We start from the raw sequence: 27,563 nt of genomic DNA, 5'->3' as shown, positions 1-27,563 counted from the left end.
TTTTTCAGAACAACCATTTAATCTTTTTAAATGTTAAAAAAATGTTTAAGAAAGGAATACTAACAATAACTTGGTTTGCCTGTGTCATTAATATCTTCCTGATGTCAGTGCCATCCAGTCGGACCCAGGAAGGAAGGGATTCTCTACCTTAATTTTTTTTTTATTTTTTTTTAACGTTTTATTTATTTTTGAGACAGAGAGAGACAGAGCATGAACGGGGGAGGGGCAGAGAGAGGGAGACACAGAATCGGAAGCAGGCTCCAGGCTCTGAGCCATCAGCCCAGAGCCTGACGCGGGGCTCGAACTCACGGACCATGAGATCATGACCTGAGCCGAAGTGGGATGCTCAACCGACTGAGCCACCCAGGCGCCCCTCTATTTCTTAATTTTTTCATTGTCAAGTGTGATGCCATCCATAGAAAATTATCTCAATACCCCTGATGCAAGAGAATAACACTATTGGCTCAGTCTCCAAAAAGTCAACTTTTCATTATCTGCCTCAAGTGTTCCCATATTTTGCTTATCTGTGGCAAATCTTAGTTTCAGACAGATCAACTGTTAGAATCTAGAGCACTCTCTTTAGCTACACACTGCATTAACCTCTTCCTTTCCTGAAAATTGGTGTTCTTTTGATTCATCGCTTGCTTTGTCAACCTCTCTCCATTCCTACTTTACTGTTATTTTTCATGAATCCTGAATGCAGGCAAGGTGTTTGAAACCTAAGTATTTACAGTGCTCTTTGGGGGAAATTTTAATAGAAAAGTGGAGTTTCTATTCACATTGGTATGTTTGCTTCATTAGTCTGTTAGATGCATCATAGAATGGATACAAGGAAAAACTTAGGAAGTATCTGTATAGCAATTCTGATCATCTTGTCAGCATTCTTTCTGAACCTGATTTCTACAGTAGTTACCATTAGTTTGTTGGAAGTGAATTGCTAAAGCATTAGACACACTCATGTTCAAATTTAAGTAAAAAAATACATTATGAAGACCTGTATACATAATATATTTCTACACATAAAGTGACTGCATCTCTCTTTAGATAGGTCTTTGGGAGTTAAGGCAGATGTCTTCATTGGCATGTATTTGAGGCTGTCGGTCATGCCTGCCGAAATTTGTGGCATGACAAGTGAGAGACACAGGATCCCCAGTGCAGTAATTTTTGAACCAAGGAAATATAAGAACATTCCATCAAAAAATATATTTTGCACTAAGCTGATCATTTATTCATCATGTATATGTCATCTATTGTCTACAATTTGCTAGAGATGATATAAGTTTCAATTTTTGGTTATATATTTCTCAAAACAAGTCAAATTTCCATTTTAAAAATACAACATCCATAATTTTTATTCATTGTAACATATCTTACTGCTGTCTTAAAATCACTTGATGACCAGTTTTCCATGTTATTGTAACTAAAGAAAGGGAAAGTGAGTTCCAACTGCAGCAAAAATAGAATGTTAATTATAAACAAAATAAGTATAAAAGCATCTTGACAGTAAAGGTTGCTAAATATTGGAGTGACTGTCCCAGACAGGTTGTAAAACCTTCTGTTTGAAAGCCACAGTTTGTGCAGGGATTTGTGAGGTTTTGGTACGAATAAGGAAAGGATAAGCTAGGTGATTTCCTTAAGGTTTTTTACATATTCAAATATGGCTTTTTTTATTGTATTAGTGAATGTGTCCTTAGAAATATTGAAAAAATGTGGCTCAAGCTGAAGGAACTTGAAACTAGCTTCAATATTACTGGGTTTTATTGGATAAGTAATTCATGGAATGCTGTATACAAGTACCAGGGCTTAGGAGGGAATTGAAATGAAATCTAAAGCAAAACAGGAATGCAGAGTTATGAAATGTATTACTCACTAAGTGTTCCCATTTCTCCACTTGAACCCAAATATTTCTTGACAAACAGAACAGAATGATGGATTAAGTAGAGATTTTCAACGATGATTCATTCTTTCAGTCCTGTAGACAACACTGAAGATCACATACTTATATTTCCTCATTTATAAAAGAATAATTCTGTCCGCTGACTACAGGCGAAAGTTGTGAAGAGTAAGCCTCTGAAATAAAGTATTTTACACGTAAGATTCTTGAAATGCTCACTTAAAAAAGGTAGAATTATTTTGAAAAATTATTGAGCATAAGACTCTCGTATTGAGGAGGCTTTCCCAGTTTGACTGTAGCCAAATTTATTCTTGAATAGAGAATTGTTGGACACTAGCAAGAAATCCCCTATTCTAATTTCAGGTCTTTAAAATGAATCCCACTTACACTGAGAGAGATTATTGCCTGAACCATTTGAAAATATCTTGAGTCTGGGTCTGGTATCTAATGTGTTTACAAAATTTCAATTGCTTAGAGGATATATTTTTAAATAACGTTTCATTAAGAAAGTCATCCGTAATAACGGAGACTAACTTCTACCTCAGTATAAGAAAGTATCCAGGGCTTTAATAAACTATGGATGTGGGTAGGTCTTTAAAAAAATTTAAATTGGATGATATGCTTCAGCCACCCAAAAATGTCAATAATTTGAAATTCCAGGGGAAAAATCATTTTACATCTTAAAAGTTCTGACAAAATACATTAAAAATACAAGTCTTAAACAAGTACACTTTCTTTACTGTGGCATTCAGGCAAAAAGAGTTTGAAACACCATTCAATCACAGTGAAAGGAGTTCTGAAGTGGCATAGGTACTGATGAAGCAGAGACATGACTTATTAGAGTTCATTATGTCTCTTTTGCTGCAATTCATGGGCATGACCAAAAAACAAAGTACCTTGCTTCCATCTACTACCAAGTCGCTCACCTCTTTCTCCATCTTATTTATTGTCATGATATCTTTGTAGTGCATAATCACACATACCTCTTGTGAGCTCTTATGCTTGGTTAGTCTACCCAAAGTAGCAAAAAGCAGACAATATTTTTTCTGATACCAGTGGAAAGTTAAAAAATAATACCTAAGATTCTTTGTACCTCTACTGTTTTTTTAATTGTTGCGATAAGTGTAAGGATGGATTTATTTCTATTTTAAAGAATTGGAAAAAAAAACACAAAATAAATTTACATAGTATGGCTGAGTATTGCATGAAATTAGATATATGGTCAGAGAAACATGTATGCCAAAAACATTCCCCTGAGCCATGTTCTGATGTTAACACAGCTATAAGGTAGTTGTGGGTCTCATTTTTCATTTGTGCATAAGACGGAGATAGTACATTGAAGTAAACAAAGGGACAAATAGTCACCAACAAATCAGCAAGAAGAAACGATCATTCTTTAGTCTTTGCTCTCTGAGATTTTGCTGCAGTCGTTTTTCCTTTGTGTAAAATGGGGAAAACCCCTTTAAATCTTTAAAGAGAAATTTAAAGAAGAAGAAAAGTGTTATTGCAGTCTCGTGTCATCTATCTACAAGATAGGCTGCACACAACAGTAGCTAAGGAAGAAAGCCCAGGTGTGTTAGCAGCATCTTGATAACAATACAAATAAGATCAAGTCATTTGTTACACTGCCAAACAACATATGTAGTTATGCTTGGGTACATCTTATGGAATCACAAGAGAATGGCTTTGACTGTTGAAGTCCATTTTCATTCATCCTCAGAAGCAACTGAAAGATAAAACAACTGCTTAGAAATTTCTCCCTCTTTTCTCTCCCTCTTCTTTTCTCTCTCTTCTTCCCTCCCTCTCTCCTCATCTCCCTCTCTCTACCCTTGCAGTCATTTAGTATCATGTCAGTTGGTTTGAGACTTCATCGTGTACCATATTTGTTAAGCTTTTTTTTTTTTGTCCAGAAAAGATGTCATTTGTGTGTTATTATATAAATTATATTCACTTATCTGCTTAGAGAACTTACTGTCATTTAGGTTTTGCCTTATTTTGATATAATCCTAGAAGAAACATCAGATGTTTCTTTGAAGGGAGAGAAAAAGGAGGAAGCTGGCCTACACAGCAGATGGATTATATAACATCATTTTTGCTTTACTATCTTGGCAGCCAGAAGAGTCATTAGTACTTATTATCACAAGATGTTATTAAAACATCTCATTTGTTTTGAAGCATTTCACTTCATTAACCAAATACCTTAGAGAATTTTCATTATATTTCACTTATTTTGAGGTTGAGAGAAAATTTTTCTTCCAGAGAAAAGAAGTTTTAAGCAATAATTTTCAATATTTCTGATTTCACAACACAAGTAAATAGCTAACAGAGCATGGAGGAAATATAAACACACAAACAAGCTGTGAAGTGTAGAAAGAGACACGTTGAACCAGTGATTCCTGCTACTAAAGTCCAAGCAATCAGTGCATGTAGATGATGTTTTTGTCTTTAAAATTCCCACCCTTTCCTAAGGATGCCAAGGCCAGTGTTGGAAAAGCTTCCATTTGGAATTCTAGATATCGAAGTAATGCATTTGGAAAATGTATGTATCCATCCATTTTACAATATAATGTTCCCACTTACTGATAGAAACTAAAGCTTATGAGATATTTAAATAAGAACAAAAAGCTACTATTTACTGGGAATTACCTACAAACATATGAGGAGGCATTATTATGCTCATTTACAGATGAAAAATTTCAGGTCTAGAGATGAAGTAAACAACTTCTCCAAGATGATAGATGGGTATGGATACAGAATTCATACATCCATTTGTTTGTTCCAAAGTCCCAATATGTAACTGATCAGCTAAAACAGACACATGAAAAGATGCTCTACATCACTCATCATTAGGGAAATACAAATCAAAACTTCAGAGATACTGCCTCACACCTGTCAGAATGGCTAAAATTAGTAACACAGGAAATGGCAGATGCTGGCAAGGATGTGGAGAAAGGGGAACCCTCTTGCACTGTTGGTAGGAATGCAAACTGGTGTAGCCACTCTGGAAAACAGTATGGAGGTTCTTCAAAAATTTAAAAATAGAATTACCCTACGACCCAGAAATTGAACTACTAGGTATTTATACCAAAGGATACAAAAATACTGATTCAAAAAGGCACATGCACCCTGATGTTTATAGCAGCATTATCAACAATAGCCAAATTAGAAAAAGAGCCCAAATGTGTATTGACTATGACTGGGTAAAGATATAGATATAGATATAGATATAGATATAGATATAGATATAGATATAGATTTAGATACAGATTTAGATATAGATTTAGATATAGACATAGATATAGATATATAATGGAATATATATTCCATTATATATACAATGGAATATTACTCAGCCATCAAAAGAATAAGTCTTGCAATTTGCAACAATGTGGATGGAGCTAGAGTGTATTATGCTAAGTAAGTCAGAGAAGGACAAATACCATATGATTTCAGTTATATGTGGAATTTAAGAAACAAAACCCATGAACATAGGGGAAAGAACGTAAAAAAAAAAGAGACAGAAGGAGGCAAAACCATAAGAGACTCTTAACTGTAGGGAACAAACTGAGGGTTGATGGAGTGAAGGTGGGTGTGGGATGGGCTAAATGGGTGATGTATTAAGGAGGACACTTGTGATGAGCCCTGGGTGTTACATAGAAGTGACGAATCACTAAATTCTACTCCTGAAACCAATATTATACTATATGCTAACTAAATAGAGTTTAAACAAAAACTTGAAACAAAGAACCAACGAAATTTGAAAAAAAAAAAAACTGATCATCTAAAATGTTAATAATTCAAATGATGGAAAGTTTTTTCTTCCAGAAAACTACTTAATAATAACTTAGACTCTCCCTTTATTTGTTGAGAAGAGATATACTCTTACATTTGTGAAGAAAAAAATGCTATTTTCTTTATTCCACCTTGAAAAACAATAATTCAACATTGGGAGCAGAGAAGGCTCACTTCTTCACACACCCCATAATGAACAAAGACCAGAGCCCAAATGTAATAAGCACATCCCAACTACACAAGTTCCTCTCACCTCTAGAAGGGTCCAATACAACTTAAAAAGAATTTAGAGGAGACCAAGGGATCTCCCCTCCTCTTAGTGACCACTCTGAAGAAAAAGAAAAAAGAAAGAAACTACAACACTTATTATAGAATTCTGATGAAACTATTTTTCTTAATATTTAGTGCTTTTTTTCCACCAAATCAATATGGATAGAGGGTGATAGTTCTGCAGTGTGCTATTTCTTTAATTAAAATATAAGTATTCTTAATGCGGTTGGATGTACTTTGCAAAATAAACACCAACAATGAACACATAAAATGACTCAATAATTGGTAAACACCATGTAACTATGGAATAATTATATGCCCTGTGAATTATATAGTACTTATAGCTGACATTAGTTAGGAAACCTAAGAAATGAACTTGTAATTTGTACTTATCAGATTTCAAATCCAAACAACCAGTGAAGTATCCTGTTATTATATAGAAGTGGCTTATCATTAGATACCTGGTCAGTAATAATCATACAATTAATTACACATATCACACCCCAAAGAAAAATACGTAATATCATTGGGACTTCGAGAAACAGTTTATCAATTTAACACATTTGGGAAGGAAAAATGAATTTAAATATAGTGTCTAAGGCATACGTGCAATCATCCAGTAAGTTTCCCAGTTATCTGCTTGCCTGGTTCTTCTCATTATGCAGGTTTCTCTCAATTCTAGTATCAGTTCCTCAGCAAGTTCTTCTTTGGCCTTTCTTTCCAAAGCAGTCTCCATCCTGACTCATGCCCTCAAATACCCTCTATCATACCACTTTGTCTTATTATTGTTGTCACATTTTTTTACTCTTTAAACAATCTTATTGTTCGTTTCTTTAAAAAACATCTGTTTCTCCCCTCGAGACAGTGGACCTCATTTCTCCTCACTAGAGACAGCATTTTGTCTAGTAAATAAATATCTTTCTATTATAAAAGTGATCACGTCTGTTTGCTCAACGCTATAATCCCAGTGTGTAGGCACTTGCTAGGCACACCAGTAACACATGGGACGTTTCTTGGTGAATGAATGATTTACTGACTATTCGTTATCTCCAAGGCACTTGGTTAGAGCATAAAGCTAGACAGATGGAGTGTCTGTCCCATGGGTCTTGCATGCCAAGATATGAATGTACCACACACTTTCAAAGTATTTTCCAAAGCAGACGTAAAGTTAAAACAAACAAAAACTAACCTTAATACTTCATTCAAATATGCATTTATCTTCAATGCTACCACCTCGTTTTGACCTGTTTCTACCTACTTTGCTTCACAGGAACATACACTGAGTTGTTTGCCAACTGTTTCTGACCATACGCATTTGTTTCCACAGACAACAACATTAATTGGTCTTTTGAAGACAGCTCGACTCCTTCGTCTGGTGAGAGTGGCCCGGAAGCTTGATCGCTATTCAGAATATGGCGCTGCTGTTCTAATGCTCTTAATGTGCATATTTGCCTTGATTGCTCACTGGCTGGCTTGCATTTGGTATGCAATTGGGAATGTAGAAAGGCCCTACTTGACAGACAAAATCGGATGGTTGGATTCCTTAGGACAACAAATTGGGAAACGTTACAATGACAGTGACTCAAGTTCTGGACCATCCATTAAAGACAAATACGTCACAGCACTTTATTTTACCTTCAGCAGCTTAACCAGTGTAGGATTCGGGAATGTGTCTCCTAACACCAATTCGGAGAAAATCTTTTCAATCTGTGTCATGTTGATTGGCTGTAAGTAGATTTCTCTTTTGTTATCTATTAGGATGAGATAATATCACAAAATTGATATCTCTAGAACATTAAGAATAAGGCAAAGAAAAAATTATAGAAAACTGTAGAGATAATGGGATTACATATATCGGTACTATATTCTATCAAAACTGATTCTGTGAAAGGGAGACACCGAAGGACTTTCAGGACTTCAGAAAACCAAAAACTGAAAACTGGAGTGACATGGATCTTTGGGATCCAGGAACTGAGACTTGCAGTTCACTTTTACTGCTGTAAAAGTGTCTGTAATTTGTTACCAATGGTTATTTTCTATTTTAAGCTGAGGTCAGATTCCAATGGGAAAGACTAGTTTACATTATATTCTAGATAGATAGAAATATATATATATATTTCTATCTAGTAATGTAATAGTAATAGAATATATATTTCTATATAAAATATATATATTTCTATCTATATAGAATATATATTTCTATATAAAATATATAGAAATAATAGAAATGTTTCTTATGTATCTGCATTTATACACATATATACACAAATATATATATTCTTCACCACTTACTGACTAAAAATGCCTTTTCCTATGACATCAGGCCAAATTTCAGTTATTGCTCTTTACCTTGTAATAGGATGATGACATCAGTGTCATTAATGAGGTATATTTTTTTGGAATAAGAAGCAAAAAAAAAACCGCATTAAAAAAGATGTATAATTTTTCTTAAAAATCATACTGTGGAGTCACTAAAGATAACCTTGCTGATACCAAACAGCAATTGACAAAAGCATAATGGATTTTGAATGCTTAAAAAAGGGCATCATCCTTAGATTGTATACAAATATGAAAACAGATCCAGAGTTGCTTTTTAAATGTTAACACATTAACTAATGAAATATACTTAGATAACCTTTATTATGAAACTTAAATCAATTCACCCAGTTTATTGTTCAATGTATTTCAAATTTACTTTTCATATGTATGTCTTAGTATTTTTATTATGCTAGGATTGCTATAGGCAAATGGTATTATATTCAAATAACCCAAGACATTCTACAGATGCAGGCTAAGTCTGTACTATAAACAAAGCCGTAATCTTGTACCCAGAAGGAAATGAAGAGGGACCTACTGGGAAAAATGGAAAAATTCATTCCAGAGAGACTGAATCTCTCGGAAGAAGCACAGTCCCACCCACTCTGTGATTACAACTGCCAGTAAATACTTTACAGAGATTATCAATCTTAGTGAAACAGGTAGCAAACAAAATTTTTAAAAGTCTGTTCCTAATTACTTAAACATCTGTATAGGAAAAATATATATACTTTTCATAAAGAAAACAGAACCTGCATGTTGAAACTTAGAATTTGCAAGAAGGAATTTTTCAAATGCACTGAAGTTTAACCTGCTCACCACTTAGGGAATACCCATCACTTGTGAGGATTGTTAAATACATACTACTATTTATCCTGTGAATTATCTTAAATTAAAGAAAACCCAGTTCTTTATTTGGCCTATACCCGATCTCTAATCCCTAAATCAGGGTTGTGGCAGTCTTTTTACCTTCCTTCCTTTCTTCCTACCTTTTTCCTTTCTTTCCTACCTTCCTTCTTAATTATAGCAATAAGCTATTTCTATTGATTCCTTAAGAAGAATACTTGGTTTCTTCAGACAATTTTCATATTTTAGGAAAAGAGAAAACACTTTAGTTAACTGAGTAGGAATCAAAGGTACAAATTTCTGGTTATTAAAATAAATAAAAAATAAATAAATAAACAAATAGGGATGTAATGTACAGCATGGTGACTGTAGTTAATAATACTATATTGTACATTTGAAACTTGCTAGAAGAGTAGATCTTTTTTTTAATTTTTTTAAACTACCAATTTTTTTTAAACTAACATTTATAAACTTCCAAAAAAATTTTTTAATGTTTATTTGTTTTTGAGAGAGAGGGAGAGACAGAGCGTGAACGGGGCTGGGGGGGGCAGGGAGCAGAGAGATAGGGAGACAGAATCAGAAGCAGGCTCCAGACTCTGAGCTGTCAGCGGAGAGCCGGACATGGGGCTCGAACTCACAAGCTACGAGATCATGACCTGAGCCAAAGTTGGACACTTAACCGACTGAGCCACCCAGGCACCCCTAAACTATCAAAAAAAAAAAATTTAGGCTATTTTTTAATGTTTATTTATTTATTTTGAGAAAAAAGGTGGGGAGGGGCAGAGACAGATGGAGAGAGAGAGAGAGAGAGAGAGAGAATGAATCATAAGCAGGCTCTGTGCTGTCAACACAGAGCCTGATGTGGGGCTCTAACCCACGAAGCTGTGAGATCATGACCTGAGCCTAAACAGGAAGTTGGATGCTTAACCGACTGAGCCATCAGGTGCCCCTAAAAAAAGTAGATCTTAAAAGTTATCATCACTGTGGTGATGGATATTAAGTAGACTTATTTTGGTGATCATTTCTCACTGTATACAAGTATCAAATCATTACTTTGTACTTCTGAAACTAATATAATGCTATATGTCAATCATATCTTAATAAAACAAACAAATGAAGCTCAGAGCCAGAATTGACAGAAATGATGAAACTGGTAGACAATACCAAGCACTTTAACAAATGTGTATGTGGATTCCCTGAAAATGGGGGAGGGAACCAGAAAATAAAATGTATCAAAATGTGTAAGAGACAGCTAAAACAGTGCTCAGAGAGAAATGTGTACCTTTAAGTGTTTTTATTTTTTTTAAGTTTATTTATTTATTTAGAAACAGAGAGAGCATGAGTTGGGGAAGCGGCAGAGAGAGGGAGAGAGAGAGAATCCCAAGCAGTCTCCACTCTCTGTGCTGAGCCCAATGTGGGGCTTAATCGATAACACGACTATGAGATCATGACTTGTGCTGAAATCAAGAATCAGACGTTCAACTAACTGAGTCTCCCAGGCACCCCTTAAGTGTTTATATTTTAAAAAAAAAGATCTAAAAATCAAAGATCTAAGCTTCTGTCTTAAGATCTAAAAATCAAGGATCTAAGCTTCTATTTTAAGACAAGCAAATTAAACATATAAGTAGAAGAAATATCAGAGATAAGAGCAAAAGTTAATAAAATAGAAATCATACATTAGAGAAAATTAATGGTAGTATATTCTGGCTCTTTAAAAGATCAATAAAATTGATAAACCTCCTATTAGACTGGTAAGAGAGAAGACATAAGTTAACATGTCTTATATGAAAGAAAAGATCTTACTATCCATTATAAAGATATTAAAAGAATAATAAAATAAGATTATGAAATACTTTATAATAATAAATATGACAATTTAGATGTGATAGAAAAGCTTCTTAGTGAAACAAATTACCAAAACTGAAACAAAAAATCCTGAGCCATACAATAAAATTTGATAAATTGTATTTCATCAAAATTGGTACCTCAGCTTTTCCAAGGACACTATTAAGAAAAGGAACAAATGATAGACTAGAAGAAAATACTCTCAATACTTAGACCTAAAAAAAAAAAAAAAGACTTGTATCTGGAATATATCAAGAATTCTTACAACTCTATAATAAAGGACAACTCAATTTAAAAAGTAGCAAAAGATTTAAACACATTTCACAAAAGAAGATAAATTAATGGACAATAAGTGCAGGAAAAGATGTCATTAGTCATCAGGAAATGCAAATGAAAACTCTAGTGAGGTATTACATGGCCACTACAAGGTTAAAATGAAAGACTGGCAATACCAACTGTTGGTTTGGGAACAACTGATACTGTCACATATTGCTGGAGGGAGTATAAATTGACACAGGTTTGAGAAACAGTCGCATGGTTTCTTATAGAGTTAAACATACCACACAATTCCACTCCTAGGTGTTTGAAAGGGAAATGGAAGTATATGCCCATACAAAGACTTGTACACAAATGTTCGCAGCAGTTTTACTCATAGTAGCCAAAAATGAAACAATGAGCTTTCTGTCAACAGAAGAGATGAACTGAACTGGTAGAGCCATTGGATGGATACTGCACAGTGATTAAAAAAAAAAAGAAAAGAACATTTTAATGATTTATACAACAACAGGATTAATTTCAAAAACATGCTGAACAAAAGAAGTCAACACGAATGTATACATCATGATTCCATTTATATGAAAACCTAGGAAATGCAAACTAATCTTTAATGACATACATTGGAGCTTAGTGGTTGTCTAGGTTCTGAAGTGAGTATGCAGGAAGCCAACGAACACTGGGGAATCTTTTGGGGTGATGGAATGTTCTATATCTTGATTGTGTTTATAGCAGCATATACATTGGTAAAAATTAATTGATCTGTACCATTAACACCTATTTAACTTATTGTATGTAAATTACACACCTATAACATCTAATTTTTTAGGTTAAAACTTTTTAAAAGTTTGTGTATTAGGTAGAAAACGTGTATTTGCTCTATCGGTACATTTCAGCTAATGTTTAATGGCCTACTAAATACATTCATTTGGTTAGCATATCAGATTTTAGGTGTGGTGTGCTGAAGGAAGTTTTAAGATATACCTGTTTTGTTTCTATAATATCCAAGCCTAAAACAAACCATCTGGTGAAATTACATCTACTGAAGAAAGCTAAATAAAATATTGAGTTGAAGAGGGAAATGCCTTTATATAGTCTACCATCTTGCTTTTGACTCATATTTGGATTCATATTTGCCATCTTACTTTTGACTCGTATGCCAATTGTTAAGCATTAACCGAATACTGTATAAAGAATATAACTATGTTGTGCTTCTTTCTTGCTTACGGCTCCAGTTGCTCCTGAAAAAAAAATCAGAAAAAATAATTTGTGCCTTCATTACAACTTAAAAAGCCACCACATAGAATTGCCTAAGAGAAATACATGTTATTCATATATTAAACTACATGCTTTTAATCTAGATTTTGCCATTTTGTCAATGAATGGAAATACCTGTCTATGACCCAGACTAATGTTTTGGTTCATTTTCATAGCAGTATGGAGATAAAGCCACAATGTAGAAATGAAACCATAGTATGTATTACAAACAAATTAAGAGTGCTTTCCCTGACCCGCCTCCAAGTAGTTATGTGGTTTAAATAAAATAACTGGCATTGAGGGGCACCTGGGTGACTCACCTGGTTAAGCGTCCGACTTCAGCTCAGGTCATGATCTTACAGTCCTTGAGTTCGAGCCCTGCTTTGGGCTCTGTGCTGACAGCTCAGAGCCCGGAGCCTGCTTCAGATTCTGTGTCTCCCTCTCTTTCTGCCCCTCCCCTGCTCATGCTTTGTCTCTCTCTGTCTCAAAAATAAATAAAAACATTAAAAAAATTAAAAAAAAAAATAACTGGCATTGATTATGTCCCCCTGAGGAAATCAAATGAACTTAATGTGTGCTACCTATAACTGTTTCCTGAGAAAATGATAGATACTTTGGAGACACAACAGCATGCATAAATATTTCTGACACTACAGTTAGGAAGAGTAAAATGCATTTTTCACAGGAATCTCCTTGGATCACAGGAATCAGTTTCAGGCAAGTATTGCTAACTCTCTTCTTAATCAACTACTCATTTACTCAAATTAGGCACGAGTCTTTATCTTTGGAAGGTCCAATCTAAACAGCTTGTCTACCTTACTGAGAATTACTGTCCTTCACACATCCCAGGTCAGGCTCACTACAGATCTCCCCAACTTTCATCTCTTTAAATAGATAAAAACAAAGGGCCACTCCTTTCTCTATGGCATTCTCTGACTTGAGATATCTATGGTATACAGGGCCATATGAACCAAGAGACAAAGATCAGATGGAAAATTAAGCAAATGACCAAGAAGATAAGTTTTTTTTAAATGCTTAACCTGAATTTGGTCAAAATCTACTTGAAAAACGATTAAGGGGTTTATAGAAGTAAAGGTTTGTCAAGTGTGTTGTGCTCGTGGGGGGCGGGTGGGGAATGTGTTTGTTGAATACAATTGAATCAAACACGGTGGTCATTTTTTACCACGTGCTCAGGATATTGCAGGCCCAGTGCCTTAAACATATGCTACCCTCTCTCTACGGTTCTGGCACATGCCCAGAGATCAGAATACGGTCCATGTATCATGATTTGACTTTCTGTATAGAATATAGCACTGTTTTAGGATTATTGGAAACAATACAAACATAAAAAGAAAGAGAAGATACTCAAAGAACTTACGTTACATCACAAAGATTTAGCCCGGAAAACACTTAAAAGGGTATTCTACATAAGTACTGGAATGTATAGCAAGGATTCCCATTGCAGTTCTTTCTTCTCACAGACAAAAGGGAAATGTATATTCTATTTTTTTCTACAAAAATAAAATGATGTCCTCATACTCAAGCCTGAGATATCTGTTTCTCATGTAAAAATACTGTAAAACTGAATTTTAATAGGTTAAAAATCGTATACAAATAAATAAGGAAAGTATGAGTTCCTTAAAACAATGTATCATTCCTTAGCAAAACCAAAGTATTCAAAATAATCTTGAGATTTATAATAGATTTTTAATATTAAAAGGTTAGGTTTGAGTCTGAGAGGCAGAGATGTCACAGTTTAAAAATAAACATTTTAATCCAGCTCCAGAAAACATATCTGTGGTAACTCTGTGACATATATCCTTATTACATTACAAAGAAAATGTTTATTTTAAAGGCATTTTATCTCTGTAGTCAATATTCCAGATCATAGGTTGATAATGTAAACAATCTGAGTTTATATTCTAATTTAGAATCCATGGTGAATTTGGAGACTTTTCCTCTCCAGGTTTATTATCAAATTTATAAAATTTATAATATTGGCTTAACTTAATTTTTTCCCCTTGGCCAGTGATAAATCTTTACAACTGGACTGAGATCATAAAAAAATCTACAAACTTGAGATTCTGACAAGATATAAAAATGCCCAAGTGCAGTCTTCCCCTATAACTTTGTTTTTTATCCAATCCAGCACTAATGTATGCAAGCATTTTTGGAAATGTATCTGCAATTATCCAAAGACTATACTCGGGAACTGCCAGGTACCACATGCAGATGCTTCGAGTAAAAGAGTTCATTCGCTTTCACCAAATCCCCAACCCTCTGAGGCAGCGGCTTGAAGAATATTTCCAGCATGCATGGACATACACCAATGGCATTGACATGAACATGGTATGTATTTCTGTTTTCCAAAATGGAAGTACTTCAGGCATTATAGCTACAGTTCAAATGGGAAAGCCAGTCTCACCAGCTTTGAACCCCTTGCTTTTGTTTTCCTCTCGGATGTTTATTTTCTCCCCTGGAGATAGTCTCTCATTCTCAATTCATGGCATTGCATGGTGCTATATCTAGTTATACTGTGTGGCAAAGGCATTATAACATGATGCAAACTGATATAACTGTGTAGTAGAGTTCCCACTTCTGGTTAGGGAGAACATGATTAACATAGGATTTGGGCTTTCAGCACTTGTCCTAGCTTCCAGCACCCAAAAAAATAGTTGGACCCATGTGTGTTAAGATTTGACAAGTAAATAGTAACAATCACTCTGATGCCCCCAAACAGAAATCCAAAGTTAACATTCCTTTAAAAAAAACAGGACATTTTGAGGATTTGTGGGAGAGGTTAGGGAACTTCAGCATGCCATAAACATTTTATGATTGGAAGTTTCATATTTCTGTTAAGGACAAATTTTTCTATATTTACAACAATTAACTATGTGCCCTTTTACTGTACCTGGTTTAATGCATCTTTCCTTTCAAGGAGGAAATATGGATTTCTTCATAACTTTTAAGCAAATTCAACATCAACAATCACTTTTCATAATTCCTCCCACGTCTATCAATGTTTAAAAATCAACATAATTAAGGACATCACCATGGCATAAAGAGCTCTTTTTATTATTAGGTGAATTGCACACATTCTCTTGACCTACCTGTATAGCTACAGAGACTGATTCCTACAGATAAATTATGTGACACGCCCGAATTCTATGGCATATCACAGATCTATTAGGAAAGATTAAAAATACGATGGCCTCCCATGTGTCAACTCCTCCAGTGGGCAAGGACCCTGTTGCTAAGAATTCTTCAGAAAATCAAACCACTCACATTTAATGACATGAACAGCATAATACAATTTTTGCATAAGTAAGCCTATCCAATTTAATTTGACATTTTTTATTTGACTGGTAATATTCTGACAAAAAAGCAAATTCTGACAAAAATTAGCAGTCAAAGGGCAGAAGGCATGGCAAATGTTGCCCAATTTGAAAGCCATGTAAGGATAAGCAGATTAAAGCCAAATGTGATGTATTTGACTGAGAAGTAAGGACATGCCGGTATAAAAATTGACATTTGATAAGCCAATCAATTAGTACATTTCATATAAAAGCATAACTGAATTCCATGAGTTATTTCTAATTATCCCAAAGTTACTTGAGAAAATTCATTTGATAAATTTATATCACTAAGATATAACTTAAATTTCATAAGAAAGCACCTACCAATTTATCACTTTCGATGTTTCCATCTGTATTATTGTTGAACAAAGATACCAGCATTCAGAAACTATTGGGGATTCTGTAACTCTGGGTTGGCTGAAGCAGTGTCAAGACTTTTTCATCAGAACACGTGTCACTCAATTTTGTTGTTCCATACTGCCAGATTATTTCACTAACAGTAATAAACCAATTATATATTGTACATCCCCTCTCCATATAACTAGTTTTGTGACCATTTTTGTGATAAAGTCTCTTTTTGACAACTATTTAGCTTTCATTGTTTGACTCTATTACCTATGAATATGGTTTATATACCACTTGCCTATTTACAATGTACTTATGAAAGATTTATCTCTTTCCTGTCTGCTTCACACCTTAATACATGGAATCACAACACCCACCGGTAAGAACAGGAGGTATTTATATCCAATTTAATTCTCGTGTAAATTGTGGAGAACACCCTTGTTATCTGTCAGGTTTAGAGCTTGTTAAGTGATTTCCAATGTTAGTTCTGATCTTTTTTGCATGATGTAGCAAAGGAAATACAAAGCAAGGACCTGGAGAAGATAACCTGGAAGAGGCCAAGTACAGAATAGAAATCCTTAAGTTTAACAAGAACTTGACCTCTAGTAATATTTATATACAGTTTCCCCCTCCCCACAAAAAGTCACTTATCTGCTCCTTCCTCCACTCTGATAAAGGTTATGGGTATACGGTTTGCATTAGATAATTGTCATAAAGAAAATGTCATTCTCTTTCATCATCCTCTATTTTCATGATGTAGGTGCTTTACTTTCCTTCCATCTGCATGCCTGTAATTACATGATCCTGGAGTGTGTAAGCTCGAAACCATGTGCCACTGAGTCTTGCATGTGGTTTTGAGAGCTTGACTTTGCACGAACTTCTTGTTTGTACACAGTGTCTACATTTCTCATCTTGTGACTACAAAGTGAGTAAAAAAATCAAAGTGCAAGATAACTGAAAACTCAGCAAGTGGAAGATGCCTGCTTGTTACACACAATGTGCAAAAAAAAAAAAACAAAGTTAGAGAAAAGTAACTGTACTCTTAGACTATTGAGAGGTTAAAAAAAACAAAGTAGATTTTTTTACCTCTAAAACCACATTCTTATAATCCCCGTGTCTTGTTAGTTTATTGTTAACCAAATAGTAATTTAATAATAATTTAAAGTGATTTAAATTTATGTATTGTGATACATAAAGTACATCAAACTGTTGTATTTTACATCAGCATTTCACGTTATTTCATTTAAGCACAACCTTAGACATAGTTTCTCATGAAACATTTCAGGTCATTTTTTTTTTTTTTACTGTCCAACCATGTCAAAATGAGGTATAAGGTTTCCAATTACATGTATTAACTGACTCAAAATTATTTTTCATAACCCAAAACATGGGATTCCTTGACAGAACTCAAAACATAGGAAATAGGCCTAAAATGTGCAGCCATATTTCTTATTCCCTGGATCTTTTGCTTTTTGTGAAATAGCTATTGTCACAATATTCCAGAACCAAAAGTATTCTGGGGACATTTATGGGCTCCCTTTCAATGGAACCAAATGGTTCAGAGTACAAAGGGAAAAGAGTCAAGATAATGAAATTAAAGAAAGGATAGTGTTCTTTTGTATCTGATGTCAAGCTTAGGAATAATGACAATTTTTTCAAAAATGTCTATAGGTCAATTCTGAAAAACTCTCTCCCTTCTACTCCTCCAAATTTGACCAGTTAGGAAAAGGAGATACTTTCTCAGATTAAGATTGAGAAAGGGTATCTCAAGGATTTTCCCAAATTGAAAGCTGTCCTCTGACCCAGTCTGAAACTTTCTGACATTATCCCACATTGATTTTAGTTACAACATTGTCAAGAACTGAAAGTCAATATAGAGTCAAATTTCTTCATATTACACACAAGGGCCTGGCCTTGTGACCAGGCTCTATACATCATCCTGGAGGGAGGGAAATAAATCATTCATGACAGAAACGACTTCATAATTTAAAATTATATTGACATGGAAGACAATCCTTTATGAACAACTGAGGAAGAATTTTATTTCTTATCTTAAAAATGCCCCCCCTAGTTATGGCTAATAATATAAAAAAATAAGAACAGGCATTCAGAAGACCTAAATACCAGCTCTTCAATTTGCCACTCATCTTGGACAAGTCACTTAACCTCTCTGTAATTTCATGAAACTTGTCATTGTCAAATGTTTTTAAAGCACCAGAACTCAAATATGCTAAACATATAGAACAATTATTATGGGAGATTTTCTGCTTAAAGATGGAGATTCAAACCTACCTGCTGCCTGCTCCCTTGCTATCTGTAGTGAGCTTGTGGTTCTCTTTTATTGTGAATTGTCGATGACAGAGAACAGAAGGGAACCATTTCAGGTAAACACTAGGACAGGAATTGAGTCCCATATGTGGGGAAGCACAAGAGAAAATTAAGGCAGGTAGTGCGGAAACAACTTTATTTAATTTATTTTCGGAAGAAAGAGCAACTGACATTTTTTTTTTTTATCCTGAGGTATTAATGGAGAAATTTTTGCGAAAGAGACATAGAAAGGAGTTGGAATGAGAACCTAGGAAGAGGGATGAATGTTTCAGCAGGGTAGATAGACAAGTTTTCCTTAAAGACAGGCAGGTACAAAAAGAAAAAGGGTAAAGGCGCTGACTTTGAGGAGAAAAGGAGAAAACTCAATGGCATTAGCACCACATGGTCCAATGTCCTTGGTTAAGCAGAGGGTAGATTAAGTCCTCAGAAAGAAGGAGGTATAAAATAGGAGAAGAGTTGAAAAAGCGGGGAGAACTTTTAGGGATCTCATTCAAGAGTCAACTGAGTAGGCTAAAAATGCTTAGAACCAAAATAGGACTCGGAGTGACAAATCATTCATTTATAATAGCCCAAACAAACAAAGCCAATCAAAATGGAGAAGAGACAAATAAATAATAAGCATATTGTTTAATAGAAATTCTTACTCCTTGGAGTTGATGTGATGTCTAAGAAGCATCTTAGTGAAAATCTCATTTCCTTCCACGGCTCTTCTCCAGCTCCTCTGCTATCCCTCAGAGAATCATTTGTTAACTCTACCTATTGACCTTAAGTACTAACTGCTACCTACCTACGACTACTACTGACTGCTGACTACTCTCTACTTAATTGTTAACTACAAACACTGATTATTTCTGCATCCATGATCTAACTCTACACCATCAAACACTTTGTTGTACCCATTCTCTATGCTAACTGAAATGACTTCATCTATGCCAGGCCTTTATATAAATCTCCTCCACTCACAGTCTATTTTGATACACCATAGTGAAAGGTAATGATGAGCTCTTTCAGGCCTGTGCAAGTCAGCCACTCATATAGAAACAGTCCTTGTGACATTAAACCCCATTGGAAATGTTAAGCAAAATATACAGAACAGCATGGCTTGTTTTTACCATATTGTTTTCATCCCCCTTTAACTTTTTCTAAGGATCCTTTATGCAGCCAAGTTGATAAGTAGGGTCAATGGAAAACCTTTGATTCTTTAGTCATAAAGTTTAAAAAAATGATTAAAAATACGGTAGCCTCATATTTACCCCTCTAGCAGGCAAGGATTCTAGGAATTCTTCAGAGAAGAAAATCACTTACATTTAAAGATACCAATAGCACAACACAATTTTCACATCGGTGTATAGTTTGCATTGATGTTTTTTTTTGTTTGACCGGTAATATTCTTCACAAAAAAGCATAGTTTCAAAACCAGCAGTCAGCCTGCAAAAAGCATTGCAGATATTGCCGAATTTGAAAAAAAAAAACATGTTTCTTCTCTACACAGACTAGCGAGTAAATTCACACATTTGAAAATGGGACATGGAGACTGGCAAAAACCTGCATTTATTTTTTTTATATTTATTTATTTTTTTTTTATTCTCAAGTTAGTTAACATACAGCATAGTCTTGGCTTCAGCAGTAAGTAGAATATAGTGATTCATCACTTACAACACCCAGGGCTCATCCCATCAGGACTGGTGAGACATCTTTTAGTTTTCTGTAAGGAAATACCTAGGTACTATTTAGGAGTTGTATTAAAATAGCTGTCTACAATGTACTTTAGAAGATGTTTTCATCTGCATGCTGATTAGTTAACAGAAACTGCCTGGCTCTACAGAAACTGTGTAGGCAGCAAAGTTTCTCACTAGCAAGAAATCTCCTAGCACACATGCTTGCCTAGTGTAGCCAGTACCTGAACCATATGTGCTTTAGAAAGGGCAAGGTGCATGTCTTTCCTATTTTTTACCAAGCTACTTACTCTAAAGTCTCAAAAATAGCACACAGAACAGTAAGTGCCATCTGGAGCCCCCTGACATGCACAATAGCAGACTTCAGACAGGCATCTGGTATTTTCGTGTCCCAAATGGTATGTGCTCCATCATGTTTCACAAATGATTATGGTCACTTCATCCTTGTCTCCAACCGTTATCAAGAAGGACTTATTTACGGCTGGCACCATGCTGCTTCTGTGCAAAGGGAGCTCTTAACAGTGGGATTTTATCTTCGGTGGTTCCTGAACCACGGGAAATGACAACGTGGCCTGGGGCTTTATGCATGAAAAAACAGTCATTGCAAAAATACCACACTGAGGCAGTGAACTTATTGCAGTTCTTCCGTTCGTTAGTAATGTTCTTCTCCCAACAATAGGATAGTGGAAATGATGTGTCCAATTTTTTTAGCTCTTTGAAATAATGGTACTATTCAAACAGGACTCTAGAGTGCATCTCCTCCTGCTGGAGCATGTGATGCGTTTCCAAACACTTTCTCTGGAGTCCTAGAAGCACAGGAGTAATTCAAACTCCATTCAGTTTGAGATCACTTACTATTCAACACAGATTTAGCCTGTAATTTAAAAAAATACAGAAAGACATCAAAATTTAGCTTTACAACATTCTGTAAATATGACTTTAAGTCCCTTTTAATTCAAATATCAGAGTAATTCAGCATTTATCAAACTTAATGAAATCAAGCCATTCACAATTTCTCACAAAATAAAGTCCAGTATTTTCTTTAGTGGGAGAATTATCTGAGACATTGCAGGAACCTGGAAATTTATATTGAAATGGATGTGTAAAAAAAAAAAAAAGAAAAGAAAGAAATGGATATGTTAATAGTCCACTCACTATGTCAGAATTTAGGTGGTTTTTTTTTTAATTTATTTTTTTAATATACATCCAAACAGATGTCAGAGTTTTTTTATATCAGTTTTTAGGGGTAAAAGCAAACAAGAGTAAGTTCATCCAGTTCAATTGTTCTTATAGTCTTAAGGCAGTAGTACTTAAGGAATTGACATATTTTTTAATTGTTTTCTTGGTTTAGACATTATGCTATCCGTGTGGATGAGTGTGAGTGGAAAAAATATATAATCCTTGCCTCTTTTATAGCAGATGTTCCTTAAAAACCTCTTTTTGTTTGCATCTTGGGGCTCCTATTGGTCAGGCGGGTCACCCCCAGAAGTCTACACTCAATTTAAGAACTGATAAGAATCATTCTTATTCAGGCTCCAGCACCTAAGATAGACATTTTCATACTCTGGAGCTGTGCTAAATCATTTATATAAGTGCTGCAGTTCATTTTTTTCCCACTCCACTGGAATCTTCTTAGATCACAATGCTTTACACCACCACAGAACTGAAACATATCAGTAGCTAGAAACACCTACCAGGGTGAGAAGATAAGTCAAAGGTTCATTCCGTGTAGGTATAATTCCTGTATTTGAATCATAGAGCTCCATTTCTACTAGCCCTCATCTTGGTTTTGTTTTGTTTTTTTGTTTTTTTGTTTTTTTGGTTTGGTTTGGTTTATGTATTTATTTTGAGAGAGAGACAGTGCACACAAGCAGAGGAGGGACAGGGAGAGAGAGGAAAGAGAATCCCAGGCAGGCTTTGCGCCATGAGCGCAGAGCTGGTCGCAGGGCTCCATCTCGGGAACTGTGAGATTATGACCTGAGCCAAAACCAAGAGGGACGCTCACTCAACAGAGCCACACAGGCGCCCCACCCTCAGCTTGTTCTAACAGTGGAATCACTATGTGTGGATGCCAGGAAATTGGGGTGTTAGTTGTATTTTAAGATGGGCACTTTAGCCCAGAATCTGATTCTAATTTCGTCTGCTTTGTCAATGACCACTGCTTCATATTGAACAATAGACACAAAACACTGAGGTCACAGCATTATAATAAAGCACGTATGGTTAATCAAGATGTTTCCTCTATAAATTTCCTATACGTAGCATTTTTGCATAGCTTTTTGGTTACCTTTTTCTTATTTTATAAGAAATCTCTGTGAATTATAGATAATAGTGTTTTGTCTGCCATCTATATTGCAATTTGTTTCTAATCTCTTTTCAATATATTGATTTTGTTAAAAATATCTTACAGATTAAAAATGTTTTTTTAAAAAAAATTATTTTCAATATGGTCCAGTTAGTCAACTTACATAGTTCAGAGATCTTGTCCTGATTTTCAAAGGTCCTATGAAACATATGGATTATACAAGTAGTGTGCCAGATTTGCTTGTAAGTTTTGTTGTGTGATTAGAAAGAAAATTCTGTATTCTGTTTGAAATATAGCTTTGTAGATTATTTTCTTTATCTGAATAGAAGGTAGAATGTAAATAAGTCATTATTTTTCTATTGATTCAAAATACCATCTTATTTAAACATTAAATTGTCAGATATAATTGGTATACGTATCTTTACTTTCAAATTGGCTCTATTTGTTCATTCCTATGGCAATATAATAATTTGTACTTAGTGACTTTATACTATGCTTTAATATCTGACAAAGTAGGTCAACCCTAACTAATCTTGTTTTTCTTGTTTTCCCTGGCTAGTTGAGAGTTCTTATTCTTCCAGATAAGATATATGACTGTTTTCATTCAATTACAACAAAGTCCACATTGACATTTGAGCTAATCGAAAGATGAGATTGTCAGATCTGGCTAATGAGAGTCGGAAATTGTAACCAATATCAAGATTTACCAACAATGTCAAGAATGTGTATAATTTGGGGCTCCTGGGTGGTTCAGTCAGTTGAGTGTCCATCTCTTGATTTCAGTTCAGATCATGATCTCACAGTTTGTGAGATTGAGCCCCACATCATGCTCTGTGCTGACAGTGCAAAGACTCTCTCTCTCAAAATACATAAATAAACATTAAAAAAAAAAAAGAATGTATGAGGGCGCCTGGGTGGCTCAGTCAGTTAAGCGTCTGACTTCAGCTCAGGTCATGATCTCACGGTTCGTGGTTTCGAGCCCTGGGTCGGGCTCTGTGCTGACAGCTCAGAGCCTGGAGCCAGCTTGGGATTCTGTGTCTCCCTCTCTTTCTGCCTGTCCCCCACGCCCACTCTGTCTCTCTTTCTCGCTCAAAAATAAATAAACATTAAAAAAAATTTTTTTAAGAAATTCTTATCTTTGCTATTAAATTTATTCTTCAACTTTGTACAGCATAGTCAGTTAAACAAATGACATATATTACACATTTCCATTTTTACCTGTGTATAGATAATAAGGAGTCAAACTATCTTCTTTACAGCAACCTAGTACATTCCCTACATTGTTTTGATAGGACTTTTTCTTAGTTTAATGTAATTTGGTTTGGTTTGGGGTTTTGGAGGATTTTCCTTGAGCATTTATGTTGGATATTCTAGGTGTGCAGTCATATCAGCATCAAAAAGAAAGAAATTCACTCTCTCTTTTTAAATACTATGTATTATGATTTTTAGTTCACTAGATCTTCCGAAACAATTTTGAATAGGGATAGCTGACTTCAATAAAAATAACTTCACCATTAAGACTAATATTTTAAAATATCTTTGCATTCCTGAAATACACGCTACTTGGTCACTGAGTTTTTTATTCTTTTTTGATTCTGTTGGTTAGTAAATTATTTAGAATTTTGCCTCTATTTTGATATGGCATACACTTATATACTCTTTTAATGTTAGAAAGAAATTATCTGTAAAACCATGTGGTCCTGGAGGTTTTCATATAGGTCTTTAATCACCATTTCAACTCTACTAGGTATTTATTTACTCTCTTTCTTCCTTGGCCAATATGGTAATGTTTGTTTTGTGAAGCCTTCGTCCATTTCATCTAGGCTTTCAGAGTTGTAAAATAGCATGTAGGGTTCTCTTCCAACCCAGTCTTTTCTGTATTAGCAGGTACATCTGCCTTCTCATTCCTAAACTTGTATGTTTTGTTCTCTCTACTTTCCTTTAGCAGGCTTTCAAAAGATTTATGAATTTCATTGGATGTTGTTCAAGGAACTAGCCTTTGCATTAATTTATACTTGCCACTATTCTTTTTATTTCCAGAGTTTGCCCTCATTAATTCCCCATTTTTTATCCCTTTGGATTGGTCTATTATTTTCAAGATTGTATTAAGGTCTTTTATTGTTGGAGTCTTTCTTCTGTAATACCGAAGGCATTAAGACTGTACATTTTCCTTTCAATGCAAGCTTTTCTGTGGTTGCATCGGTTTTGGTATGACTTGTTCTCCTTTTATTGCTTTCTGCATTATTTCTTCTTTGATCCAAAGGTTATCATAAAGTATGGTTCTTAATATCCATGTATTTCTGATTTTCTGGTCATGTTTTAATAATTTTTAAAACTTTTTGGATTATAGTCAGAGTTAATGGACTATATAACATTTCTACTTTTATAAATGTTTAAGCGCGTACACTTAATGTAAAAACAATCTGTAGTTGCAATTTTTAAGATGACTCATCTTTATTAAGTCTTTCCAAAGCATTTAGCTTTTTATTTTCATGGGGATGAAGGAAACTGCTCTCTTGTTTTACACATATTTTATTATTTTATGTGCAACATGATTAAGTTACATGATTCCACTAACAAGTACAGCTGGCCTAAATAGATTTCAGAACACGCACAGCTGGTCTAAAATTCAGTCGGCAGAAGTAGAAATGTGTAGGAACAATATCTGAAACATTTATTAGAGTGCCGGGGTAGCAAGAATCAATACATTTTACAGAAGAGGAATAGATAGGTGGAGGAAGAGAACTTCTGCTATTTTGAGAGCTTCTCCTATTTTGTGAAAAGTTTGGTAGTTGCTGATATAGTCATCACTTTTTCTAGGAAACAATTGGAATTGTTGTCTGACCCTAACCATTCGAAGGAACAAATACCCTAACTGGTACAGAGTGAAAATGACATTTATGCTACATTTCTATTCTTTGTTAATTATTGATAAAAACCAATAAATGAAATGAATGGGGGACGTTTTGTCGCCACGTTAGACGCAACTTTAGAAATCCAGTGTAATGGACAGCTGTGGTAAGTCAAATAGTTGAAGGAACCCTAGACTAAGTCTGAAGTCTTAGTTCCTCCACAAATAAAATCCCTAATGCATTTATATTTAAGCTTTCACATATAAAAAATGAGGTAATCACCACTCTCTATGCTTTATATAAAGTTGAATCAAAACATTTGATTCTAAAATATTATCACATGAGAAAGGTTTCTGAAAACAAAACTAGGTTTAAGTTCAAGACAGCATATCAAGTACAGGGTGGTACTTAAATCACTCTTTTCATTACCTGGCAGACTGCACTCCCTTTTCCTTTCTTTGTGAGCAAGCTCAGGTCATTTACAATTCATCCATTTTGGAAGAAGTGTTTTCAAAGCATCCAATAGACCCCACTGTAATTTATTCTGTTAATGCCTGCCCTCGCTCCCTCTCAAGGAGTTGGGTTCAGTGGAAGTTCCTGCAATTGTTTCTCAGTATCCAGGTTCCTCCTGTTACCTTAAGAAAACCTAGTGGGTTCCGTGGGTTTCCCTTGAGATTTTACTGCATACATCTTAATGCACCTTTTAAAAAATAAAATAAAATAAAAATAATCAGTCTTCTGCTGAGTCAGCAGAACTCCAGAATCTGGGTAACAAGGACATGGATGTAAAAGCAATAAATCCTTTCTGCCTACTCATCATTACCCACACTCCAACTCATCCTTGGCCCTGACTTAATCGGAGTCAGTTTAAAGTTGTCCTTCTGGAAGCAAAGATGCATCTCACATATCATGCTGTTAACTGAGAGAGGCAAGGAGAAGAAGCAGGAGGGAAAACTGTTTCATTTTTCAGGGAATCATTACTTGTATCAAAAGTGGTTCAGGATTTATGACATTGGTTTCCCTGTCTACGTGTGGCAAGTTTCTGTTCTGTTCATGATTTTGTTTCTAAATGATGTAACCATGTGACAAATGTGGAAAAGTTACATTTTTAAAATTAGTTAATTTTCTCAAGGTTTATAAAGCCCCCTATCATGGATTGCAGGATACTTTGCTTTGCCAACAATCTGGCCAGATATGGTATCCTTATACAATAAAATAACTCCTTATTCTCATTAGTCACATGAAGGTAAAATAAGAAAGCAGATAGCAAAGCAGTTTGAGCTTCAGACCACAGCTGCATACACTTGAATGTTTATAACTCCTAAAACAATCCACTTTTCATGATCAGTGGGTAAACATGAAGTATTAAACATGTAATCTCCAAGGAAAGATGAAAACTATATGTTTCCTATTCCTTAATGATAAACCATAACCATAACAATAACATGATCTGGGATGACCTCCAAATTAGGGAATGCATGAGTTTCTAGAAACAACAAAAGCAAGGTTCAGTATTTTGTAAGTGGTAAGGATTTATCAAATGCTGAATGCCCACATGGCAAACAGTGATTCTATCAGAATCAGAAAATGCTATAAAGTCTTAAGGGCAGAGATTTAAGATTTAATATATTGCCTGCATCATCTATTTGATAATCACACTTGAGGATTAGTGTTTCAAGGGGAGTGCTAATTTGTGTTTTGATTAATCCTAATTTGTCAAGATCTAAGTGTATTTAATGAACCAGAGAAGCCCCTCAGAAAATTTCCTAATATGAGTTATCATAGTTACCAAACTTGTTCATAAGATTAATTTGCTGTTTAGGGGAATCATTTGACACAGACTGTCTTCTTCAACAGTGCCCTTTTCAGCCTGCCTTTAGGAATGTTCCTCTCTGCAGCTATGCTAAGTGAAACAAATAAAAATGCATTCATTACAACATAAACCAACTTTCCAATATTATCTGGATAGAGGATATCTATAAGAAAATACATTGTGATTCTTTCCAGAGCACATAGAGGGTTTAAAACACTATAGATGGTGTCTGGAGAACATCTTCATAAAAAAAAACTCCATTGTTGATTTCTTCTAACAGAATTTAGAAAGTATACCCACCAAAAAAGAGTATTTGGCAGTCCAGCCTAATAAACAGCAAACATTGAATCATGTATCTTAAATTTGAGGAAGGAATAATAGAGTATATTGTGAAT

General features: G+C 34.8%; 1 protein-coding gene across 5 annotated transcripts in view; it reads left to right on the top strand.

The window, feature by feature from the left end:
• The window catches only part of KCNH7 (potassium voltage-gated channel subfamily H member 7), a 638,553-nt gene that overhangs the window by 566,679 nt on the left and 44,311 nt on the right, over positions 1 to 27,563 (top strand). For all 5 annotated transcript variants that reach the window (XM_053215167.1, XM_027055624.2, XM_053215165.1 and 2 more), the window contains 2 exons: positions 7,284 to 7,683; positions 14,643 to 14,842. In XM_053215167.1, coding sequence (XP_053071142.1) covers positions 7,284 to 7,683; positions 14,643 to 14,842 — 600 coding nt within the window. The remainder of the gene's footprint in view (positions 1 to 7,283; positions 7,684 to 14,642; positions 14,843 to 27,563) is intronic.

The sequence above is a fragment of the Acinonyx jubatus genome, chromosome C1, assembly GCF_027475565.1.
Source record: "Acinonyx jubatus isolate Ajub_Pintada_27869175 chromosome C1, VMU_Ajub_asm_v1.0, whole genome shotgun sequence".
NCBI classification, from domain to species: Eukaryota; Metazoa; Chordata; class Mammalia; order Carnivora; family Felidae; genus Acinonyx; species Acinonyx jubatus.
Note: the sequence above shows the minus strand (reverse complement) of the source record. Positions and strands in the feature narration are given on the sequence as shown.